General features: G+C 43.1%; 1 protein-coding gene across 5 annotated transcripts in view; it reads right to left on the minus strand.

The window, feature by feature from the left end:
• The window catches only part of DIP2B (disco interacting protein 2 homolog B), a 244,992-nt gene extending 223,509 nt beyond the window's left edge, over positions 1–21,483 (minus strand). For all 5 annotated transcript variants that reach the window (XM_060111725.1, XM_060111726.1, XM_060111724.1 and 2 more), the window contains exon 1: positions 21,250–21,483. In XM_060111725.1, coding sequence (XP_059967708.1) covers positions 21,250–21,349 — 100 coding nt within the window. In that variant the 5' untranslated portion in view covers positions 21,350–21,483. The remainder of the gene's footprint in view (positions 1–21,249) is intronic.
• Positions 21,484–27,030: the final 5,547 nt, after the last annotated feature.

The following is a 27,030-nucleotide window of genomic DNA, read 5'->3' on the forward strand; positions in this document are numbered from 1 at the left end:
TTTACACCATAAACCTGCCTTCCCTGATAGGGCAGTTAAATAAGTGATTAGAATTTGCAACTTGTTCTAAGCAAAACCCCTTTAACTCTTAGAATCAGATCCCTTTCTGAAAGATCCTCTGCTCATTTTATTTTTTTTATTTTTTATTTTTTTGCGGTACGCGGGCCTCTCACTGTTGCGGCCTCTCCCGCCGCGGAGCACAGGCTCCGGACGCACAGGCTCAGGGGCCATGGCTCACGGGCCCAGCTGCTCCGCGGTATGTGGGATCTTCCCGGGGCAAGAACCCATGTCCCCTGCATCGGCAGGCGGACTCTCAACCACTGCGCCACCAGGTAAGCCCCCTCTGCTCATTTTATAGGGAACGTGTTTTAACATGTGAGAAATCCAAGAACAGAAGTAGCCAGGACTCAAGTTCAACTCTAACCTGTCTCATACTGCTTAGCTGTCAGAGACTGATTTGCAATAATGGCCATTAAGGTTAATAGCAAAAGATCAAAACAAAATTTGCTTCCCTGGGTTATTTAATTTCAACGAAAGTCTAGAAGACTAAAAGACCCATCCTTACTACTCTAGTTTCCCTTTCAGAAAGTTTCTGAGAAGTTAAGTAGTCTTGAACTCGAATAGACTAAAAATAGAGAATTCTGAACAAGTGAAACTATATTACTAAACAATTGCTAATTAAAATAAAATGGACACTTTAATATTCTTTAAATTAATTCTAGCTAAAGCCTGATGTAGTAAATAAATATGGTCATGTCTTGTTTTTTATGACTCACTCTCATATCCTTTCTCACTACTACCTGTGCTTCTAAACAGACAAATCATTTCAGATAACAGGTTTGTCAAAAGTTGGGAAAGCAGTTTCCTATCAAATGAATCAGAAATAAATCACTGGAAAACCAGCCTGGTTAGAACCAGAAGAGTTACTAACAATGAGTGACTCTACTTCCCTCAAGGCTCAGGTTTCAGTTCATTTTATCTCAAAGAGGAAAGACCGAGCTTCATGCACTGCCTCTCCTCCCACTTCCCCATGATCCAAGGACAGTCTCCTGCTGACAGAAGGTTCCTGGGGCAGGGTGAGATGGCGTGCACAGTGTGTGTGGATCCCTCCTCCCAGCTCCCAGCCGCTCCCTGCATTCCCGTCTGAAACTTGAGACCTCTTGTCTCACCTACTTACTCATCCCTTGGGCGCATCCTTACCTCATCTACCCTTTATATCACTGACCACAACCTTGTGTGTGCCTACAATTACCTGTCTGTGACTCTCCCCACAAGCATAGCTGCTTAAATAGGGGTGGCTTTTTTGTATATCTTCACAAAATGTTTTCCAAGGATACACACATGATACTCATTCTTAATTTATTTTTAACTCAGAGACTACTCATAAGACCATCAGGAGAGAACTTCCTCAACTTCCTCCTCCACCATCTGTAAACATCTGCCTCTGCTCCCATCCGTTCCTCCTTTCCTTCAGTTTCAGCAGAAAAGGAGCCACTCCTGGTACCCTGGATAGTCACTCCAGAGGGGCTTTGGAATCTCAAACTTTCCTGACTCATGGAGACCAAGTTCCATCACATCCTTTCTCCTCTAGACCTTCAAACCTTCCTCTCCAAGACCTCTTACTCTTCCACCCTACAAATGAACATGCTCAAGTCTCTCCCATCTTAACATAACTCATTAATTCAGCCACCAAATATTTATTGAGCACCTACTAGGTGCCAGGAGCTCTCTTCTACCCTGGAGATATAGCAGCAAATAAAACAAAGTTCCTGCCCTCGTGCAACTTACTTTCCAGTGGGAGAGAAAGAGGAGGTGAATGTATAAGCATCCTAGCTACGGTTCTCGCCTCCACTTCACAGAGCCAGGCTCGCAAGAGCAGCGCGCGTGCAGCCTGCCTCTACTTCCTCTCCCGCCTTGGATGCCTCGCCCTCTCTGGACAGGTTTGCAGTCCCCACCCCCAACAGCACTGAAACAGCTCAAGCAAAGGTCACCAGCAGTGGCCTCCTCCACCCGTAAATCTGGACGGCATTTCCCAGTCTACTCTTAAACTCTCTTGCAGCGACGGGCACTTCCTGGAATTCCCTGCTGCTTTGCTCTTCTCCCCCCTCTATGGCCACACATACCTCTGACACTTTCTCAGGTTCCTTTCCTTCAGCCTCCCCCCCTTAAATGGCAGCACTTCCAGAGCTCTCTGTTTAGCCTCCTCTCACTCGCTGTGCTCCCCTCAGACCACCTCAGTCATGCCCCTGGGCCTCACTGCCAGTGATGGCCACTCAGGAAAACTGAAGGTGTGTCGTCAGGACAGGCCTTTCTAAAGAGCTCCATGCACACAGAGCCAACTGCCTGCTACGCACCTTCACCCGCATGGCCCAAAGACCCCTCCCATTCAGGAACACTGAATTTATCTCCTCCCGTACTCCAAACTGTTCTTCTGCTATTCCTTGTACTAGAAGATGGTGCCCTCTTTGCCTCAAGATGCTAAGCCAGAAATTTAAGTTTCTTAGGCGTCAACTTAGGTTCTTCCAACACATCACACGCTCTCCTCTTCTACACGAGTCTCATCGATTCTATCTCCTTAAATACCTCTTTTCATTCCCTCTTCCCCAATCCCACTGCAGAGGCCACCAGCTCATTTCAGTAGCCACCTTATAACTCTCCCTGTCCTGTCTTGCCCTCTTGCCCTGTTCTTATCTACTTAAGATATTTCACATTGTATTCTATATGAATGGTGACCCTTGACTGTGTGACACAGGAGCCTGAAACCATCCTCCTCTAGGCTGATCTCCACCAAATACAGATGTCATCCACTCCTGCTTACAATTCCTCAATGATTCCCTATGACCTATATGGGTGCTCTTTAAACTTTCACCTGAAGAAAGTGATGGGGGGGATGCAGGGTCTAGAAGGGGCACAGCCTGAAGAAGCCAGCAACTAAGGCAAAATGTACTATTTTTTAATTTAAAATGTTACAATTATATTTTATCTTGGATTTTAAATCCTGTATTATAATATATTCATGTTTTAATATAGCAATAATTTCCCCCAGATTCAATTAAATGGATACCCCAAGAAGATGTACCATGTTTATCCTACAGTTTTAAGTGCCCTGGCACATTTCCTACTGAGAAGCAAGAACCTACAAGATAAAATTTAAGATTCTAAGACCTACCCACCTGTCCAGGCTTATTGGACCTACTGAGCTTACTCTTATGCTCTAGAAATGACTACTAAATCATCGTTCATCGTAATTCCTCCAACATACTCCAGTGATTCACAAACCCATGTCTTTCCCCAAACCTAAACTATCCTCCTCCCTGGTCTGTCCTCCCACCAAACTCCTATTCAACTGATGACTCTGAGCCTGAGTGATACTCCTCCCCAGAAACAACACAGGTATATGAACGCCCTTCCCCTGAGCACCCTCAGTATTTGTACATGCCTTCCTTATGGCATTTATTATGCAATAAAGATACTGTTTACAATATCTTATCTCTGCAAAAAACTACTGTCAGGGACTTCCTGGCTGGGCACTGTTCTAATCACTGTATTTTTATGTATTAACTAATTTAATTCTCACATCAATCCTACAAGGTTGATAGCATACTTAGCCACATTTTATAGGTAAGTAAACAAACAACTAAAACTGACTGGGGGGCTTCCCTGGTGGCGCAGTGGTTGAGAGTCCACCTGCCGATGCAGGGGACACGGGTTCGTGCCCCAGTCCGGGAAGATGCCACATGCCGCGGAGCGGCTGGACCCGTGAGCCATGGCCGCTGAGCCTGTGCGTCCGGAGCCTGTGCTCCACAACGGGAGAGGCCACAACAGTGAGAGGCCCGCGTACCGCAAAAAAAAGAAAAAAAAAACTTACTGGGGCGGGGGAATGGTGGGGGGGGAAGGCAGGAAAGAATCTCCACCTCTAATGAAAAACTCTTTTTTCTACAATTGTAAGGAAAAGTTAGAAGATAATCAAATCAAATTCAGAATTCTGAGCAATTTACTACTTCTGGCAATGGTGATCTCTGGTTGATAAACATATAATACTTTAGTCTTGTTTTCAACATGATAATCATCTAAATCGTATTTCTTTCAACCATTGCTGAAATAGGATAATCTTAATTATTAAGATGTTTCACAAGTTCTATTTCTCAGCCACAAAGATAAACTTCAAGTTGATTACAGAATAATAAATAAATGGGATATTTGAGATTTTTATTATATTTATCCTATGTGTAAAATTACAATAAATTTAGTGTCTGAACAACATGTTGGACACAGGTACTCAAAGAGGCACCTGAGAGAAAACATTAGGACCTAAAATAAAAGTGTTTTATGCATACAGGTAGACATATTATGGGTGGCCTATGAATGCCCTCAGAAGTCTAGCTGGCCACACAATTTGCATAAACTACGATAAACTGTCCAAAGGTGTGACAGTTCAACAAACCAAATATTTACCATATGGCTAAACATTTCACTTCCCTGGTTTTCCAACATTTTGGAAAAGATGTAATGTGGCCAAGAAAAGATGTTGAAAAACCAAACATGGGAAATATTTAGCTTTTCCCAACCAGGACTGACCAGTTAAACCAAAACGAGGTTGCTTACACCATCTATTCTACAGAAAAACTCACCCAATGAGCTTACACCTCAGATCAGATCCTGTGAGTAATACAGCTGGTCAAGGTAGAGGAAAAGGGATCGACACACAGGCAAGTACAAGGCAACCCAGAAGTGGACATCCCTCCATGTGGAGAGCAGAGGCACGCAGCGGCCTGGCTCCAGCTCTGGCTCTCCTGCAAGTGCTCTACCAGGCCTGGCACTGCGTCTCCTATACACTTCTGCATAATAAATAGCAGCTGAGCTGAAATGTATGAGCCATACAGCCAGGTAGGCTGATCAAATGGAAGGCTGTCACATACCACCCAACTGTAAAAGTCACATGGAAAATCAGAGCGTGCAGATAAGCAGGTGAAGGAAACAGAGGAAAAACAAACATGAGAAACTAACCAAATGCCAGGAAACACCATGGGCCCCTGAGTTCCAGCCCTGGCCAGCTTCCACCGGGGTCCCTGTCCCTTCCCAGCAGAGGCCCTGGGACACAGCCGACATTTCTTTACTCTGTAAAGCTATCACCATCTAAGGAATCCTGTTGGAACCTTCTCCCTGCAAAGTCCATCTATTCGAGAACAAGTGTCTACTGAGTGTCTTCTATTCTAGGTCCTGGCATCCAGCAGGGAGCAAGGCAGCAAGGCCTCTCACAGAACTAACATTTTTACTGGAATCAGATAATAAATACATGAACAAGATCATTTCAAATGGTGGTATTAAACAGAAAATTTTAAACAGAAAAAAAAAAAAAAAAAAAAGATGAGGCTTCCCTGGTGGTGCAGTGGTTGAGAATCTGCCTGCCAATGCAGGGGACATGGGTTCAAGCCCTGGTCCAGGAAGATACCACATGCAACGGAGCAACTAAGCCTGTGTGCCACAACTACTAAGTCTGCGCTCTAGAGCCCGCAAGCCACAACTACTGAAGCCCACTGGCCACAACTACTGAAGCCCTCACACCTAGAGCCTGTGCTCCACAAGAGAAGCCACCACAATGAGAAGCCTATGCACCATAACGAAGAGTAGCCTTGCTCACCACAACTAGAGAAAGGCGGCGCACAGCAACGAAGGCCCAACACAGCCATAACTAACTAACTAACTAACTAAATAATCACTTTGACTTCAAAATAAACAAATAAAAAGATGAGATGGAGAAAGTGGGGAGGAGCTGCTCATTTAAACTCAGCAGTCAGGGAAGGCATCTCTGAGAAGGTCACTTTTGAGCTGAGACAGAAAGGAGGCAAAGTTGCCAGCCAAGCACAGCACTTGGAGCAGAGCCTTCTCAGCAGAAGAAAAGCAGAGAACAAGGCCTGGAGGCAGGAACACGCATGGTGAGTTCAAAGGAGAAAAGAAGCCTCACCATCCTCAGGTTTCTCTTCGAGTGCCATCTTACGATGAAGTCATCCTTGACTCCCTACTTTAAATTATATTCACTGACCGGCCCCAGTATTCTCTATTGCTCTTCGTGATTTTTCTCCACTGAAATTTTTACTATCTGACAGGCAATATAAATTAGTCATTAATTTCTGTCTATTCCTACAGAATGTAAGCCCCTTAAGGGCAGGGATTTTTGTTATTTTAATCACTGCTGTATTGCCTGTACCTATGTGGCATAAAGTAGGCACTCAGTATACAGTAGCTAAATAAATAAAAAGGAAAAGAAAAGAGAAAGGGAGGGAGGCAGAGAAAGAAGGAAGAGAGGAAAGGAATGAGAGGGAAAAAAGAAAAGGAGAGAGGGAGGAAAAGAGAGAGGAGGGAAAGAAGAGTCAGCCAGTGTGGCTGAAGCAAAGTAGATGGGGGAACAGGAGTGCTGGCCTTGCAGACCATGGATCAGGAACTGGAATTTTATTTTACTTTTTTTTTTAATTTTAATTTTATTTATTTTTGGCTCCATTGGGTCTTCCTTGCTGCGCGCAGGCTTTCTCTAGTTGCAGCGAGCGGGGGTTACTCTTCGTTGCGGTGCATGGGCTTCTCATTGCGGTGGCTTCTCTTGTTGCAGAGCACGGGCTCCAGGCGCGCGGGCTTCAGCTGTTGCACCGCGTGGGCTCAGTAGTTGTGGCTCGTGGGCTCTAGAGCACAGGCTCAGTAGTTGTGGTGTGCAGGCTCAGTAGTTGTGGCTCGCAGGGTTAGTTGCTCCGCAGCATGTGGGATCTTCCTGGACCAGGGATCAAACCCGTGTCCCCTGAATTGGCAGGTGGATTCTTAACCACTGCGCCACCAGTGAAGTCCCTGGAATTTTATTTAAAAGACAGAAGTCCACTGAAGGAAATTCAATGGCAGGGAAGTGACATGATCTAATCTGTATTTTACAGAGCTGACTGTAGCTGCCATGTGGAAAACAGGTTAGAGAGAAAAAAGCAGGGACACTAGATAAGGCACTATGAAGCTACAGATGAGGGAACAGAGGCAAGGTGATGATCGGCAGTGATCAATGATGGAGAGAGGAAGATGCAAGGGTATTTCTCAAGGTAGCACCACAAAGACTTACTGATGGACTAGATATGGGCCGTTGGATTGAAGAAAAGAGAGGAATCAAGGGCCTCCCTGGTAGCGCAGTGGTTGAGAGTCCGCCTGCCGATGCAGGGGATACGGGTTCGTGCCCCGGTCTGGGAGGATCCCATATGCCGCGGAGCGGCTGGGCCCGTGAGCCATGGCCGCTGGGCCTGCGCGTCCGGAGCCTGTGCTCCGCAACGGGAGAGGCCACAACAGTGAGAGGCCCACATACCGCAAAAAGAAAGAGAGGAATCAAGAATGTGTCGGTTATCAATTTATTGCTTCTCAGCTCCAAATCTCCCCTTCATTGCCTGCTCTGTGAAAATTAAGGTGAACCCTTTAAATATTTTTCCTTTGCCAGATGCCACAATACTAAGCTTTGTTTGTAGAGGCACTGGAAAGACACTGCAGGAGGAATGGTTCCAGTGTGCTCCTCTTGGCAGGATAAATAGAGTATCAAGGATAAATACAATATCAGTATTTCTGATGTCCTATGGAGCCCTGGCCAACTTATTTTAATATCTTTTTTAAATTTGAGACAATTGGAAAGAAAGCTAGTCTAAGCCTGCAAAACCTTCATGTTTTTATAATTATGTTTCTTACATATACAAGGATTGGGGTACTTTATTGTTTGTTTGTTTGTTTGTTTTTTGCGGTACGCAGGCCTCTCACTGCTGTGGCCTCTCCCGCTGCGGAGCACAGGCTCCGGACACGCAGGCCCAGCGGCCATGGCCCACAGGCCCAGCTGCTCTGCGGCATGTGGGATCCTCCCGGACCGGGGCACGGACCCACATCCCCCGCATTGGCAGGCGGACTCTCAACCACTGTGCCACCAGGGAAGCCCCAAGGGTACTTTATTGTTTGCTCATCCTTATTCACATGCTGATACCACACTGCTCTGAGTCTGATCATTTTAGAATCTGTTTCAATACATGGTAAAGCAAGGACCACCTCACTATTCTGTGCCTAAATTTTCTTGGCTATTCTAAAACATTTATTCTTCTATCTGAACACAGATTGTTTTACCTATTTCCCCACCCCCAAAAGAATTCTCCACTGGAGTTGTAATTAATTTCCATTAAATTTACATATATTTAGTTTTCCCATCCAGGAACATGGTATATATTTCCATTTTTTTCAGATCATCCTTAATCTTTTACAATTTTCTTCACACAGAACCTGTGCCTTTCTTGTGATAATTTCCCTTAAGTATTTTACAATTTTTTTTAGCACTACTATAAATGAAGTATTCTTCTCCTCACAAAGGCAGTTCATTGCCATACTTCCCCTGCCAACATCTCAATGATACCAAAGAATGCTTTTAGTTCCCACTCACCCGCACACTACCCTGTCCCGCGATGTCCAAGTTTTGCTGGAATCATTTAGAATATTTCTTTCAGACAGCAAGGTTTTCTCTTTCAATATGTGTCTTCAATTTCAAAGATCCTTACTTAGCATTTATATTACACACATTCCTTGTCACTCTCAATATATGTAATTATATCGATATATATATTATATGTAACATAGAGTAACAATAATATATGATATATATATATTTCAAAGTCCATTGTCTATCACTGTTTCCTCTCCTCTTCCTACTTTGGAAGGAGGAGAGGAAATATTATTTGTTTGATTAGAGTATACTGTCCAGATTAGAGTCTATGGGTGATATAATGTGAATCCTTGCACACCCACACAGAGCTTTCTTTTCCCTGAACGGTGAATAGTATCTAGACTGCCTATAAGATTTTTGGAGTGGACCTTTTCTCTAAATAGTCTGCTTCTTACACTAACACTATAGTGCTGCAAATGAGAACAGTCTGTTTTGTGGTAGTTTTAACTTTTTCTTTTGTATCTTTATCTTCTTTTGAATCTTTCTTACCTTTTCTTTACTTTTGAATCTTTATCTTTCTATCTAGGAACTTACTTGTAAGATTTTTTTTTCTTTATCACTGAATTCAAGAATTTTATCAGAATATGCCTAGGTTTGTGCCTTTTCTCATCGATCTTGCCTGGAACACAGTGAACTCATTCAATCTTCAGTCTTTTTCAATCCGCAATCTTTTTTTGGCTCAGGGAATTTTTCTTCTATTACTTATTCCTCCTTCTAACATTCTTGTTATCTGCATTTTTGGTTTCCTGGATCTATCCTCCAAGTCCTTCGACTTTCATGAGTTCCCATTCCAACTCTTAGTATTTCTGTTCTAAGCTTTGAAATTGTTATTTTACTTGAACTGAGTTTTAAAAAAAGAGGGCAGCAGAGATGTGCTCAAACTGCCATTTTCCCAGAATCATTTCAAATGGGGTTGTTTAACTGCTATCTTATCACTCAAGTATAAAATAGTTTCTAAGTGCTCACTCAAAAGACAATTACTTTAAATTAATATTTTTAAAGCCCAAACAGCTATTTGTTGAGAAGTTACTAGACTGAAAGCTCCTTGAGAGCAGGGTATCTGCCTTCTATGCATCTCTCACCCTCTCAATAGATCTTGTAAATAAATGTGCTCAATACATCTTTACTGATATATTGATATGTTTAGCACCTTACAAGTTCCCAAAGGTAGAAGACCTTGTCATTACACTCACAAAATCTGAAGTCTAACTGAGGAGGCAAAAATAACATAAACAAAACAAATAAATAGCTGTCAGTTAAGTGTTAAACTGTTACTGAATACAATAGCCTAAAAATAGAAGAGATTAATAAGGACTAAAGTAGTCAGTTGGTTTCATGATGAAAGGACATCAACCAGGCCGTGAAACCACAGGTATATTTTACTAGGAGAAAAGGTAGTCCTGACAAAGAAAATAGTCGCTGCAAAGGCATAGAGATGAGAATGAGCCAGTCAGGAAAAAGAGTGAGGAAACCACTCTGACTGTAATAGAAGAGTCTGTCAGATACTACTAAGGAAATAAGAATAGATAAGGAGGTTGATGACAAGAGTCTAGATTCATTCACTGGTTGAATAAGTACTGAAAAGCACTTATGCTGAAGGATGCTGCGTGCTGTCCTCAAGCAGCTTACAAAGGGAGATGAGAATATTTATGCAAATGATCATATAATAACTTTAAGGTCATTTGAAAAATAACTATAATATAGGAGTAACGTTAGAGATTAGACCTCAGAGAACCAACAAATGAGGAAGTTGTCTTTTTTTTTAACAGGAAGTTCTCTTCTAGGACTTCCCTTGGTCACCTTGAAGAAAACGATAAGCAAAGAACCATGGGAGGAAAACTCACAAATGCTTTTGCTATACATTCAATTTAAAAATGAAAGTTTCTCCAAACCAGAAAGGAAGTCCAATAAAGTAAGAATAACAACTCTTGGGACTTCCCTAGCAGTCCAGTGGTTAAAACTCTGCATTTCCACTGCAGGGGGCACGGGTTCAATCCCTGGTCAGGGAACTAAGATTCCGCATGCCATGCAATGCGGCCAAAAAAAGAATGACAACTCTTTACAATTTTAAGACAGGAAAAGAATTGTAACTATGTATGGTGACAGATGTTAATGAGATTTATTGAGGTGATCATTTCCCAACATATAGAAATATCAAACCATTATGCCATACTCTGGAAACTAATATAACGCTGTATGTCAATTATACCTTGATTAAAAAAAAAAAATTTAAGACAGCCTGCTTGCCTCAGTCACAGATTTACTAAGCAAGAAACTATCAGAAACTTCTCCTCACAATTCCTGCTGGGTTCATTTTCATTTTTTATTTTTTATATTTTTGGCTGTGTTGGGTCTTCGCTGCTGCACATGGGCTTTTCTCTCGTTGTGCCAAGCAGAGGTTACTCTTCGTTGCGGGCGAGGGCTTCTCATTGAGGTCGCTTCTCTTGTTGCAGAGCATGGGCTCTAGGTGCACGGGCTTCAGTAGTTGTGGCATGTGGGCTCAGTAGTTGTGGCTCACAGGCTTACTTGCTCCGCAGCACGTGGGATCTTCCCAGACCAGGGCTCGAACCTGTGTCCCCTGCATTGGCAGGCGGATTCTCAACCACTGCGCCACCAGGGAAGCCCCTAGGTTCATTTTTAAAAAGGAGATTCAGTGATAAGACTGGCCAGCACTGTAATGCATTCATGCCTGACCTGAATTAAAACCCACAAGGTTCCAGTTTATGAATAAATTGAAACATAACCCAAACATAACCTTGAAACAAGGTCCTTAAAAAGAAAGAAAAAAATCCTACAGCTGCTTTAGTTTACCCGTAAAAGCAAGAGTCCTCTGGAAAAAAAAAGGAGATATGAGAGCGCTATTCTTTGACAAAAAATAACTCCAAGAAAAATCAAGTAAAGTAAATGTCATTTCCAGAAATATCTACATTAATTTAAACATTAATTTTTAAATCAAACATTAAATATCCTAAGGAAAAAACAAAACAAACAAAAAACTCTTTCTGAACCAGAATGTAACCACAATACTCTATCTGTAGCCCAGAAGCTCAAGTCCAGGGCACAGCAAGGACCTTTCAAAGATGCCAGACCTGTGCATTTTCATTTAGGGCTGTCCTATGTAGCATCCAACATATTTTCCTTCTGGATTTTCCCCTCTCAGCTTCTCATCAACCCCATTCAATTCAAGGAAGAAAAATTAATTTCACATCAAAATATAAGTACATAAAATTATCTCTTACTTTACAGATACACAGTCTTAAAGGATTTTACCCAATATCTCTTGCTCTTTTTAGAAAAAAAGAAGTCACACCCTTCCAGAAGTCAAGCTGATATAAATGAAATCCTCCAAATATATGTTGGAGTGCTGGTTCTGGAAAAGAAAGGTCAAAAATAACCAACCTCACTCCAATTGCTATCCATTTCTCTTAGAATAGGACAGAACATTCCCATTCTTTTCTCTCCAGGGAGCCCTACCTCCAAAACTCCAAAGACAGAAGCTGTATCCTAAGAAAAGTGGGGCCCGATAGTTAAGATGGAAATGAATTTTGCTGAAATTACTTGAAACATGATTCAGGGAGATGGAGGCAGTGTGGAAACACCGTGGGGTTTGGAGCCAAGTTGAGGTGGGTTCCAACCCCAGCACACTTTACTTTCAGGCTTCACATTCCTTAACAAGTCTCTACAGAATGGAAATGACACACCTATCTTTAGTTGTTAGGATTAAAAGCATGCTTCAGAGACTTGTCCAAGATCATACAGTAAGCAGTAGAAACAGCTCTAAATGATTCAAGTGTGTTCTCTCCCCTTTGCCATTCCCTTCAGAACGTTACTGTTCCTGGTAGGGAAAAAGGGAAAGATCAGGTCATGTGTGATGGGCAGGATCTGGCACACCCTTTGTTCCACTCAAGGTTCAGTTGCTTTTTGCTAGCTCAGTTCCCTCATCATCATGATAATAGCAGCAATTTATTCAGCACCTACTTACTGGTCAGGCAGGATATATAAAGTGCTAAGCACAGGGCCTGTTACATAATAAGCACTCAATAATTGATGGCTACTTATACAGAGATCTTAACTTCTTAAGAGAGCTTAGGAAAGGCTGTCTTCTTACAGGAAATTGAGTGGAACAGAAGTTAAAGAGACAGAAAAAGGGGAAGAACATGCCAGAGTGGGCATTTCTCAGAGAAAGGCAACATGTACAAAGGCATGGAAGTGAAAAAACACCATGCATTCAGGGAAATACAAGTCATTCGGCATGGCTAGAGAAGACAGCAACAACATGGAAGGCGCGGGAAGCGGGGCTAAAAAGGCAGGCAGGTCTTGTTACACAAAGGATGCCTGGAATTTATCCTGTGGATAGGGGAAGCCAGTGAAAATTTTTCAACAGGGAAAAGGACACAATTAGATCTGTGTTTCAGAATGATCATTCCATTACAGAATAGAGAAGGATGAACTGAAGAGAGAAGAGAATGAAGGTGGGCAGACGAGTTAGGAGACTACTGTAATGGTCTCAGCAAAAGACGGTAAGAGCTTAAACAAAGGCTGAAACAACGTGAATGGAGGGGAGGAAGCAGAATCAACAGAACTTAGTGACCCATTAGAAGTTAAGGATGACCCCCAAGTATTTGCGGAGCAGAAACAAGGAGTACAGTTTTGGACCTACTAAGTTACAGCTGTCTGGGGAGAATAAATGGGATGTCTGGAGCAGAGAGGAGGCAGGGCTAGAGATACAGACTAGGCAGTCATCTCCCAGCCTTGACAGCTGAGGCCCTGGGCATAGATGAGATCATTCAGCAAGTGTCTGTGAAGTGAGATGAAGGCTCATGACAGATACCAGGAACACCCACACCAGGAGGAAGAAAGAGAAAAAGAAGCCCAAGGGAGAGCAGAAGGAATAGGTAGGGAGCTGGAAGGAAATCATACCATAAAAGCTAAGGAAGGAGGGAGTTTTATAAAGATATTGGTCCACAGTATCCAATGCTGCAGAGAAAGATGCAGAGAAAGATGTGGGTACTTTTCAGTCTGAAATCAGAAGTCACTGGTGGCCTTGGAGACATTTTTTTCAGAGGCTTGATGAGACAGAAGCAACGGACTGAGGAGTGAGCAAAGGTAAGAAACAAAATAAAGGAGATGTAGGCTCTACTTTCTAGGATCTATGAGAGGGAGTGAACACTAGCACACGAAAGCAAATAGGTTCCAATACAAGATCGCGGGAAGATACTCTTCTTAAGATGGGAGAAACTTCAGCGTACCTATAGGCTGAAGGGAGGGGGCCAAGAGCCAAGTGTCAAGTGAGAGGCTAAAGATGAGAGGAAAAAACAAAGACAAAAGACTACAAATGAATAGATGGATCAATAAAGTAAGATCCCAAGATCCCCGAAGAGGAGAAGGGATGAGGACTGAGATCACAGTCACAGGGACACACTGCAGAACAGGAGGGGGATAGCTCTTCCCCTGAGAAAAGAAGGAAAGAGGATAAGGGTGGGAACTGACATAGGTAAGTTTGTGAGTGTTGAGGATGGATGCTGAGGGAGTCTGGCTTTCCTTACAAGCTAGTAAGAATGAAGAGTGGTCATACACAGATTGGGCTCTGGCTTCACAGTCCTCTTTGAGAAACTGATGAAAGCTGGACTCTGCTCCCCAAAAAGGCACAGAAGCACTCACACTCAAAATTCTACACACGGCTTTAGAGTGTCCAGGTCCACTAAAGCCAACCCATGTATCCAAATATTCTGTCAGCTGTGATGCTATAAAATTCCAAAGAAACGGCCTTTCAGAAAATATTTTGTTCATAGAAGAGCATCCACAAGGGAAGGCAACTTATTCATTATAAACACAAATATACGAAAACTCTTACTTAAATGTCCATGACATAGTCCAAAAAAAGTTGGACTAGACTTCCCTGGTGGCGCAGTGGTTAAGAATGAGCCTACCAATGAAGGGGACACGGGTTCGAGCCCTGGTCCGGGAAGATCCCACATGCCATGGAGCAACTAAGCCCGTGTGCCACAACTACTGAGCCTGCGCTCTAGAGCCCGCACGCCACAACTACTGAAGCTGCGCACCTAGAGCCCGTGCTCTGCAACAAGAGAAGCCACCGCAATGAGGTGCCCGCGCACCACAACGAAGAGTCGCCCCCGCTCACCACAACTAGAGAAAGCCCGCACACAGCAACGAAGACCCAACGCAGCCAAAAATAAATAAATAAATAAATATTTTTAAAAATAAAAAATAAAATAAAGACAATGAGTGACAGGGCCTTGGTTTTAGCAACGCCTTTAGATAAAAATAGTATTTTTAAAAGATAAAAGATCAATCTAGAGCTGACCCTTAGGTCTAAAGACAGAGGACTGAACAAGGCTGGTGGTAAATGCAACTTAAAGGAAAAATGGATGCAAAAAAACTTTTGAACGAGGAGCCAAAGGGAGTTGTTCACTAAGGACAAATGGGGGAAAAGGGAGAGTCAAAAACCATGTGAAGGGGCTTCCCTGGTGGCGCAGTGGTTCAGAGTCCACCTGCCGATGCAGGGGACACGGGTTCGTGCCCCGGTCCGGGAGGATCCCACATACCGTGGAGCGGCTGGGCCCGTGAGCCATGGCCGCTGAGTCTGCGCGTCCGGAGCCTGTGCTCCGCAACGGGAGAGGCCACAACAGTGAGAGGCCCGCGTACCAAAAAAAACCCAAAAAACAAAACAAACAAACAAACAAAAACATGTGAAGGTTGAGCACCCACATGTACCTTTTCATACATAGCTTGAAGATGCTTGAGTCTACGAAACCATGCTTAAATTTCAGAGCCATTTGCCGGAACCTACAGGCTTAGAAATGCACACATGCCAGATGCCTATGTGAAACAAACCAGCTACTCTTTTCTGCTTTAGTCAACTGCTTGCACTGACCCAACACGTGTTGAACTAGGGTAGAGGGTGCCGACAGGAGCAACTGACGGAGGAGTCAAGTATTACTTGCAAAAAAGAATTACACTAATTGATTCCATTCATCACTTCATATGTAATCATATTCTGCTAAGTAACACAAGATATTAAAAACAGCCAAGTCACTATGCATCCATTCACTATCAGAAACAATAAAGATTACACATACCAAGCACTTACTACACGCACACACCACACTCAGCTGTTCTCCTACGATCTCATTTTAAACCTCCTTACAACCCTAATAAGGTTGTCCTTCCTTTTTTAAGAACTGAAGAACTAAAACCAGGGAGGTTAGGCAGTCCATCCAAGGTCACAGGGCTAAATGACAACCAGGACTTGGACCCAAGCCCACCAGATGCCAAAACCCGTGCTCCTCAAATGATCATACAACCCCACCCCTTGTGCCAAAATCAAATCCCCAAAACAGAGACTTTGCTTCAATTAAAATCTGAGGTGAACAAAAATTTATTGCACTCCTAAAACAATACAAGAAAGAAATTGTTGAGCAGTTGTTTAAAGAACTTAAAGAATGACCTCTGTAGGAGCTTACATGGAGGTGAAATGAAAAACAATTTAAATGTTTACAAAATCTATGACTGGCAAAAATGATATAAACTGTAAATGCTATAAGGTTTGGAGAAAGAGACCTCACAGTGTTCAGGGGCAGGTTTAGAAAAAAGGTAGAACTTCAACTAACTCTTAAAGAACTGTGAGAAATGGTGCAGACAAGCAGGAAGGAGTGTTTCAAAGATCATTCCCGATTACTCATGAGAGAGAACCATGAAGAACTATAATCATTAAAATACAAATACATGTGAAGGCCATTTTTAGCCAATCATCTGAACTTTCAACCCTGAGGTGCTAATCCTCACAAAGGCCAGGAAAGAAAGCAGCCACCAAGGGCTGGGCTGAGAGTGAAGGGTTAAAGATTTCTCTTATTCAAAAATCCAGGGACTTCCCTGGTAGAGCAGTGGTTAAGAATCTGCCTGTCAAAGCAGGGGACACAGGTTCGTGCCCTGGTCCAGGAAGATCCCACACGCCGCGGAGCAACTAAGCCCATGAGCCACAGCTACTGAGCCTGCGCTCTAGAGCCTGCGAGCCACAACTACTGAGCCCACGTGCCACAACTACTGAAGCCCGCGCACCTAGAGCCCAAACTCCGAAACAGGAGAAGCCACCGCAGTGAGAAGCCCACGCACCACAAGGAAGACACAACGCAGCCATAAATAAATAAATAGATAAATAAATGTATTAAAAAAAATCCAGCTCAGTGTTATGGACTGTCCAACAACAAGATTAATTTTTCAAAATACATAGAACTAGGGTGTCTAAACAAGCGCTGTCCTTTACAGTAAAGTGAATCGTTCTTCCAATGAATTTGTCTGTCACTACTCTTCTGGAACTACCCTCAAAACCAGTTTACCGTCATTCTGATTTTTTGACAGTCACAAATAAAACACATTTATAATCACTCTAATTTTTTCATTCACAGCTAGTTTGGACTCCAGAAGAACATCAACCAGCTTTTCTCTACTTGACACCAAGTAACCTATAAAATGAAACTCTATCCTCAAAGAATTAAAATTTGACACTATGAGGATTTTCAAAGGAATGTGTCACAGGCTCTGACAAGCAACTCCTAAAGATGAGTTCCAACACAAGGCGGGTATAGCCCACCAAAAATATAGATATGCAACTTTCAGAGAATAAATCACTTAGGTAATGCCCAGTTTTGGTTTTTCAAAAACCCACACACCTGCTTTCCTTAATACTCCTAACACTAGGAATGACAACTGCTTAGACATAATTTTCTGATAAAGGTGTTTCTTATGAATTAATGACTATGCTACTTATTTGGGGGGGGGGGATGGCCCACTTTCCCATTATAAGTAAAGTAAGAAGGAGTTACCAGTTTTCTGGTGGCTTAATTCCAATTGCCCACTTTGAACACTGTGAAATACAATCTCAATTCAGCATCTCCCCCTTTTCCTCTTCAACTCCCCCACCTCTGCCCAACTCCTAAAGAGGATTCACTTCAACTCCTAGGAAGCAGCTGTCTCTTTCCCCTCCACCTTCAAGGTGGACCTGTACCACTCTTTGAGGATCCTGAGATACGTGATGAAATAGACAGGAGAAAGGGAGGATGTGACTGGGTTTGTTGTGTTTGTGGTCAGAGAAGTGTTCAAACAAGAAAAGGGAGGGTCCCTTCCTGTAAGTGTTATTTTATCTTAAATACCTTTCCAGTTGTCATCTTGGGACTGTTTTCAGGCACTGAAAGACTTGCACCCCTTCTAATTTGCCACAGACTGCCTTCTTTCCTTCACACTTATGACAACTTCACGAGCTAAATCACAGCCCTCTCTAACAGCATCCAGTTTTGTATTTAAGGTTCTCTGCTGTTCCTTTTTCACAACAACAAAGCAGACAGCTTCCTCTTTTCTTAGAAGGCAGTTTCTGTACAGAACCCTCATAGACTGTTTTGTCTCATGGACTGTTTTGTTGGTATTTTTAAGTGATTTCCATACCGGACTCAGAGCTCCTTGAAAGCTAACACAGTACCATGCTCACCTCTGTATCCCTAGCACATAGTAAGCAGAAAATAAATGTCTGCTGAATCAAATAAGTGAACGATAGATTTAAAAGAGATTTCAGAAAGAGACTCAACAAGGCTCTTTGGAATTGTGGCATACAACTATTTCGTAGCATTTGCTCAGAGTAAAAATTAGAGTTAATAGCTTGTGCAATAACCGTAAAGATATTTAAATCGTTCGATGGTAACAGATGCCATAATTACATGTCAGCTTAAGATAACACACTTATTAGTTAGCAACTTTAGACAAAATACTTAACCTTTTTGAGTGTTAGTTTTCCCTTCTGTTAAACCAAAACAACAACAAAAAACTATTAACAGGTGTTAGTAACATCTGTTCTACCTAATCACAAAGTTGCAGTGAGACTCAAATGACACAATGCATAAGATCATGACACAAATACAATGAATTATCAGACAGATTTAAACAAATTCCCCTCATTAGTGTTATTTTATGTGCATACACTTGACTAAAACATATGACTCAAGTTCAGACAACAGAGCTTATTACCAAATACATAATAAATGTAATAATACGTGTGAATCATGAAAAAAGTTTCAGTTATGGGAATACTTGCAGAAACGTCCTGCCTATTCAATTAGTCTACATAAAAGCTTATGATTAGGTGTCAGTTCAATATTAAATGATTCTCTGGACAGTGCTGGGCTGTTCTTTTTGGTGCAAAAGCAGGCGGCTTTATGCACCAAGTCCATGGTGACCTGCCTGAATGAAGCACCAGCCACAGCACTGCGTTCTGCAACGCACTCTGCGGCACACAGCCCAGGGTGGCGCAACCTGCGCTCCAGTGCAGAGCTGGCTCATCTGCGACCAGAGCCTGCAGCTGAAAATACAGGGGCGAGTACAAAGAAAATTCTTTAATGGCATACAGCTCAGACGATCGCTATAATTAGGACCAACTACAGCCTGAACCTAAAAAAATGAATAAAATGGAGGAATGAGTGCACCAAAGCCAACAACACACAATGAACACATAGTTAAAAGCACCTTTTTTTTTCCAGAAGAAAAAAGTACTTTTGTCAGAGCAGTAACTGTAGAGAAAATTTTAAACAAACAAAGGTCCCTTCAAAATATGGTACAGGCATCACAAATAGCATGCTATAGATTTGGGGTTTGTTGGTGGTTTCAACCTCACTTGAATTCCTAAAAATGTCTACCTACTCCTCCAGTCAACCATCCTCTGTACTTTAAGCAAGAGAGACAGACAGATGGCCAAGATGCTGACACCGCAGGTTCGAGGTTTTTCAATTATATTTTTTCCCGTTTTCCATTGCTAAAAGAGATGAAATACAGGATAATGTAGTATAAACCTTTAAGAAACCAATTCAAACTCAGTTACACGCCAAAGCAAAACAACCCTGCATCAGAAAACAAACCATGCACTTGTCCTTAAAAATGCTGAAGGCTTGGCAATACAGTTTGTAGGAGTTTCACACTTTCTTAAAGGAGACAAAGGTGAACTAATCAGTGGGAGTCCTAGAAATAGTTCCTTGGAATCATCTCTAGAAACACCCAAAGAAGTAAACGATAAAAATGGAAGCAGATATATCAAGAATAAAGAGCTTCCAGGATTTCCCTCTCCATGTAAAAGCTATCAACTCCTATTTTTAATCTCATTCTGATGCAAACATCCAGCCAAACTTCTCTCCTTCTGGCTAATCAAAGATAGCTGATGTGATACTATAAAGTAACTTTTAAAAGTCTGACTTGAATGAAAGTCATCACGGATTGAATGACAATGCTTTAGTCCAGAAGAATGAGGTTTTTGGGGAGGCAGAACCAAGATGGCAATGCCCTAAACATTTCACAGAAACAAACTCACCCACCACAACTGATTCTGGGGACTGGCCAAAGAGTAACTTCCCAACTGGTTAACTGAAAAAAAATATGTTGATAATTAAGTGCAAATGAAAACAGCACCTCCCTATACATTGGGAAAACCTAACAGGGTTATTAAAAATAATTATTTCCCTCCATGCCCAACTGGCTTTATAACACTCAAATCTACTTCTGGTTTTTCATTGTAAAGGATTGCGGGGTGGGAGAGAGAATGCCTTGATAAGTAAACAAAAAGTCAGAACTCTCCTGGGAACTTATCACATTCTTCTTTTCCAACCAACAATTTTTAATCCAACTTGAAAAATGCTAGCGAAGAGGGCCTTTGGCAAAGAACTCAATAAGAATATGCAACTCTGGGGACACCACCACAGTCCTGACATCAAGCTTGGAGAAAATGCTGCTTTTGTCTCAGAGGCAGCCTGTGATAAAAACAGGAACTTTGTGGAGAACTGATCACAACTGCACAAGAAGCCTGATCACATGCCCACAACAGAGCAACGTTTCTCTCATTGTTGTCCAGGGACTTCTCTAATAATAGTGGCTCGACTTATTCCATTCTTTTAATTCTCAATACCAATCCAACCCTCCTTGTAACAATCCATTAACAAAAGAAAGACGGTGCCGGCCAGGATTTGCATGTAACCGGTAGCCACCTCTCTCCTTCCCTCTTCAAAGACTGCAAAAGGTGATCAGATGCGGACAATTCAGCCCGAATACAGGCACCAGGAAAAAAACCCTTATGACAAAGGTGTTCTAAAAGCAGCCCTGTGTGTCTCTCTGTGTTAATGCCACTTCTTCTGGCCTCCCTAGGACCCTCTACGGCCCACCCCGCTTCTATCTCTCTCCTGTCACTGGGGAGGCATCTCGCATTGTTAAAAAAGGAAGAAGAAATGCTGGCGGATTTCCCCTGTCTTTCTCTTTTTCTGAAGGCGGGGAAGGGGAGCTGAAACAGGCTAGGGCCCTCCCCTGGAAAAGGGTAGAGGAGGACAGGAGAAAGCTGTCAGCCACCCTGCTGGCGGCCTCACCCCCGCCCCGCCCCCACCGTGCCCCGGCGCCCGGGCAGAAGCCTGAAGCGGGAGGACACAGCTTTGTCTCGGGTTTTGGGGGGCAGGGAGCGCAGAAGCAGCCCGGGCCTGGGGAGGACCTCTCCTCCAAGCCTCTGCTCACCCCCTCCCAGGGAACACAATGAATCACACGGAAACCCACTTCCCGGGGTGAGAGAAGGGGAACGACCCTTCAGAGCCCGGGCCAGATTTCCGGCACCCTCCTCCACTCTGCCCGCACGGCCACCAGGGCGCGCGGCGGGGACCTGGTCTCCCCTCGCCGCGATCCGCAGCGGCGCCCGGGCGCCCGCTCCCCCGCCCGTCTCCTACCCTCCGAGAGCTCCAGCTCCAGCTCCGCCAGCTGCGCCCGCACTTCGGGCGGCAGCGCCGCCACCGCAGCCGGCGAGGGTTCCAGGCCTCGCTCCGCCATCCCGGCTCTGTCAGCCACACTCCGGAAAACAACCGAGGGGGCCGAAAGAGGGACGGACTGACGCGAGCCCACACCCCTGCTACAGGATCCGGCTGCGGCCGCCAAGCGCCGCCAGCACCTCCGCTGCCGCCGCCGCCATGAGCAAGGGTCACGTGAGCGCGGCAGCCCCGCCCCCGGGCTGAGGCTGCACCGCCTCCGAAGCCGAGTCAGGCCTGAGCACTCGTGGTCTGATGGCGCCCTCTACTGGGAGCCTCCTGAAACGACGAGTACAAGCCCGCCGCCCCGATTTCTCCAACGCGAAATACGCTAACGGTGTTGATGTCCACCGGGACACGTAGCCTTTACTTTTTACGAACGCACGACCACGCAGTTTTCAGGGGTCCCAGGCCTTGCTTTTTCCAGTTCTCTTCACTTAGTAGTGTATCCCTTTGTCTTGTCACTTCTTCCGTTTCCCCCTGATTGACACCTCCGATTCATAAAGATTTGAACTCAGGCCAGTTCTTTCACTGTGGCTTCCCGATTGCATTTACCAGGAGCTCTTTTTTTTCTATTTCAGTTCTAGCATTTAAGACAGAGGAGGGAGAATCTGCCTCCCCCTTCCTAGACGTCTAACCACTTACAGGAGAACTTCGTCTTCTTTATCTTTTTATCCTCCTCGGTGTATGACTTAATAGGTGTTCCAAAAGTATTAATATTTTAATTCAGTATAAGGATACACACATGTGTGTGTTTTTACCAGGAACTACTGGGGCAGATGCCTTAAACTGTCATTCATAGTCTTTCTTTAGTAGTACTGAATCTTTTTTTAAACGCCAAAAGTCCCCTGCAGAATTAGAGGGAATTCCAGTGTTTTTCCTTCCCTTCCATTCTGATCCAAAATTGGTTTGTTGAGAGTAAGGCCTCAGCATCTGTTCTTTAGTAGTTCCCAGACAGTATTATATCATTCATGGGCTGGAAGGGAAAAAAAAATTTTTTTTTAGGTTGAGGAAAGAATTTCAGCTTAAAAAAGGAGTGTAATATCATGGCTGACTGGGAAGTAGACTTTGAAATTTCCGTTTAACTGCAACAATGTAAGGAGAATCTATGGGAATATATGTATGTATGTCTTCTGGCTTACATGAGGACTATGGCAGTTGTTTGTTTGTTTGTTTATTTATTTTTGCGGTACGCGGGCCTCTCACTGTTGTGGCCTCTCCCGTTGCAGAGCACAGGCTCCGGACGCGCAGGCTCAGCAGCCATGGCTCATGGGCCCAGCCGCTCCGCGGCATGTGGGATCGGCAGGCGGACTCTCAACCACTGCGCCACCAGGGAAGCCTGGCAGTTTTAAAATTTTATTTTATCTATTAAATTATGGCTACGTTGCGTGTTCATTGCTGAGAGCGGGCTTTCTCCAGTTGCGGTGAGCGGGGGCTACTCTTCTTTGCGGTGCACGGGCTTCTGGTTGCGGTGGCTTCTTTTGCTGCGGAGCTCGGGCTCTAGGCGCGTGGGCTTCAGTAGCTGTGGTGCACGGGCTCAGCAGTTGTGGCTCGCGGGGTCTGGAGCACAGGCTCAGGTGTGGCGCACGGGCTTAGTTGCTCCGCGGCATGTGGGATCTTCCTGGACCAGGGCTCGAACCCGTGTCCCCTTCACTGGCAGGCGTATTCTTAACCACTGCACCACCAGGGAAGCCCTTAAATAAGACATTTTTAAAGGAAAGAAAAATTTATGAGGATAAGGAAAATTTGAACACTAGATATTTAGGAATTATTGTCATATTTTTACATAAGGTGATGACATTGTGATATATAACTTTAAAATAGTACTTTTTAATGGGAAAACATACTCAAATATTTATGGATGAAATGGTATGCCTGAGATTTGCTTCATAATAACCCAGTGTAAGGTGGGGTGAGAAGAAGGTAGAGGTATATCTGAAGTAATATTGGCTGAGATCATAGAAGGAGTTGGGTGGCGGAAATATTCAGCTTGATTATACTATTCTACTTTTGTATATATTTTTAAATTTCCATAAATAAACATTTTTTAAGTACAGAGAAATATTTCTGCAGATCATAACTTCTTAACTGTATCTTTTTCTATTTTTTCTAATATTGATATATATGTAAGAGAATGGGTACTTTAAAACATGAATCTACAAAGCAATCTTTACTAAAAGTTTCATAATTATAACAGTTGAAAAACTGGAAATATTGTCTACCCAGAAATCAAAGAGAATCAACTAAAATACTATCATTCACTCATTCGTTCATTCAAACATACTGAGTTAAGGTAACATGTTAGGAACTGTCTAGGTGCTAGGAATACAGTGTTTGAAAAAGGTGTATACTCTCACGGAGCTTAGTTTAGTTCTATCAGAATTATTATTAGTTTTATGAAGTGGCTTAAGATTAGGCCAACATATAAAAATAAATAACTTTCCTGTCTTACAGCAATAGGCAATTCAAAGAAAAATCCATTCGGTCGCAGCAAAATATAAGTAGGAATAAACCTAACAAGAAATGTGTACGATTTATATGAAGAAAACTGTAAACCTAAATAATAGTCACCTACTCCCAGATGGGAAGACACAATATCATAAGGATATCAATACTCCAAAAATTAATCTATAAAAGTTAATGCAGGGGGCCTCCCTGGTGGCGCAAGTGGTTGAGAGTCCGCCTGCCGATGCAGGGGATACGGGTTCGTGCCCCGGTCTGGGAGGATCCCATATGCCGCGGAGCGGCTGGGCCCGTGAGCCATGGCCACTGAGCCTGCGCGTCCGGAGCCTGTGCTCCGCAACGGGGGAGGCCGCAACGGGGGAGGCCACAGCAGTGGGAGGCCCGCATACCGCAAAAAAAAAAAAAAAAAAAAAAAAAAAGTTAATGCAGGACTTCCCTGGTGGCGCAGTGGTTGAGAGTCCGCCTGCCGATGCAGGGGACACGGGTTCGTGCCCCGGTCCGGGAAGATCTCACATGTCACGGAGCGGCTAGGCCCGTGAGCCATGGCCGCTGAGCCTGCGCGTCCGGAGCCTGTGCTCCGCAACGGGAGAGGCCACAACAGTGAGAGGCCTGCGTACCGCAAAAAAAAAAAAAAAAAAAAAAAGTTAATTCAATCTTTATCAAAATATTACTGTAATTTTCTCTTTTTTTTTTTTTTTTTTTTACAAATTTAATCAGTTATACATATACATATGTATACATATACATATACATATACATATGTTCCCATATCCCCTCCCTTTTGCGTCTCCCTCCCACCCTCCCTATCCCACCCCTCCAGGCGGTCACAAAGAACCGAGCTGATCTCCCTGTGCTATGCGGCTGCTTCCCACTAGCTATCTACCTTGTCTTGACAAGCAGATTCTAAAGTTTAAATAGAAGATTAAATGCTCAAGGAAAGTCAAGAAAAATTAAAAATTTAGAAGAGGAATTTGCCTGACCAGATATCAAAGCATACTAAAAATCAACAAGCCTCAAAACCAAAAAGTCATGAAGGAATACTGATTGTGAATAATGAAAGATAAGACAAACATGCATGTTCTTTAGTAGCAAGACTCATATTTTTTGTCGAGTCAGTTCTCCCAAAATTTCCTGTAAGTACAATGCAATATCCATAAAATCTTCAACAGAATGTTTTGTTTTGTTTTTTAAACAAAATTTGTTAGGTGATTCTGAAGCTCATATTAAAGAAAAAAATTCACAAGAATGGCCAAACATTCTAAATAAAAAAACCATGGGAACAATCTGACCTTTCAAATAACAAAATATGCTAAAAAGCTACTGGAGTTAAAACAGGGTATTATTAGTGCAGGAAGAGGATAGAAGGAATTTGATAAATACTGAAGAAACAGACTTACGCATAACTAGGAATTTCTTTTATGATAACGTTAGGCAGCACCTCAAATCAAGGAGAAAAGATCAAGTATCTAACAAATTGTTTTTTAACAAATGACTATTTAGAAGAAATAAGAGTGACACTTCATAATGCACCAAAAAATCTGAATGTATTTAAAAGTTAAAATTTAAAGAAAAAAATTAAGGTATTAGAAGAGAAGAAAAATATTTAATAACTTCAGCATAGGCAGGGCTTTCTAAGCAAGTTGTACAGGTGAATGTTGATAGATATGGCCCCCAAAACAATTAAAGTGCAAGAAACCATATACAACAGGGGTCCCCAAGCTGCCTGAACCATCCCCCCCCCCCACGCCACAGTCCGTGGAAAAATTGTCTTCCACGAAACCAGTCCCTAGTGTCAAAAAAGGTTGGGGACCGCTGATATAAACGTTAACATTTTTTAAATTACAAATAAGAATGTGTTTCCAGTATATTTAACAGACAATGAAATATCCGGAACATAAAAAAGAGCCCTGGACTTCCCTGGTGGCGCAGTGGTTAAGAATTCGTTTGCCAATACAGGGGACACAGGTTCGTGCCCTGCCTGGAAGATCCCACATGCCGCGGAGCAACTAAGCCCGTGAGCCACAACTACTGAGCCTGCGCTCCAGAGCTCGCAAGCCACAACTACTGAAGCCCGTGCGCCTAGAGCCCGTGCTCTGCAACAGAAGCCACTGCAATGAGAAGGCCGCACACTGCAATGAGTAACCCCAACTCGCCGCCGCAACTAGAGGAAGCCCGCGCGCAGCAGCAAAGACCCAACACAGCCAAATATAAATAATAAATTATAAAAAACAAACAAAAATAGATGATAAAAAAAAGCCCTACCAGTAAACAATAAAAATTGACCACCTAATGAAAAAATAAGTAACAAATAATAAATGGCTAATATGGATATAAAAACATTTAAAAACTTACCAGCAAAGAAATATAATTTTAGCAATAACAGATAAGAAGTACCTAAATGATATATAGATACTGGGTGTATCCCTTCCCTTGATGGCTGAGGATCATAAGCTACAGGATCATAAAAGCCCAAAACTCTTGAGGGTGATTTGTCCTGTTGTGTGAAAGATTTGGACATTGGGGAAGAGAATTCTTTCCTCATCTGGAATTGCTGCAAGGACCTCGTAAACCTGTAACTGCTACTGACCAATCAATCTTTCCTGTCACATAGAGAACTCACTTGAGGAAGAAGCCAACATACAGCTAGTAGATTGGGCATGGGAGGGAAAGGTGTGGGAAAAAGGTGAGGGAAGAGGAGAGAGAGGGATTAGATTAAGATTGATTATGCACTTGGGTCCAGCTCCATCACTGAACGTTTAAAGTAAGCCACTGGCTTCCCTCTACTTATTTTCCAACCTATTCTCAACCCTCTATTATCAGGCCTCCACTCCTAGTCTATTGAATCAGTTTGGTAATGGTTACCAGTAGCCGTCCAACTGTCAAATCCAATGGACTCCAGTCATCTCACTTACGTGGCATTTATACTTTACATCTTGAAATTTTCTCCTCCTTTAATTTCTTTAACATCTCTTTCTCCTGCTTCTCTTGTTAGAACGTTTAATGCCAGTATTGTTTAGGAACTCCTTTTCCTCTGCCTTCTTTTACATTTTTAAAAAGTGTTTTTACTTGAAAATATTTCCAAGTATAGAGAATTATACCTATGTACCTATCTCACCATCTATTTCTGCCTCAGAACTTTAAAGACATTATAGATACATTTGAAGGCCCTATACATGCATCCCTAGTATTATTTACCTCCCTTCCTCCTTCCCCAAACATGGTTATTTAAAAGGTATCCACCAT

The sequence above is a fragment of the Mesoplodon densirostris genome, chromosome 11 (assembly GCF_025265405.1).
Source record: "Mesoplodon densirostris isolate mMesDen1 chromosome 11, mMesDen1 primary haplotype, whole genome shotgun sequence".
NCBI lineage: Eukaryota > Metazoa > Chordata > Mammalia > Artiodactyla > Ziphiidae > Mesoplodon > Mesoplodon densirostris.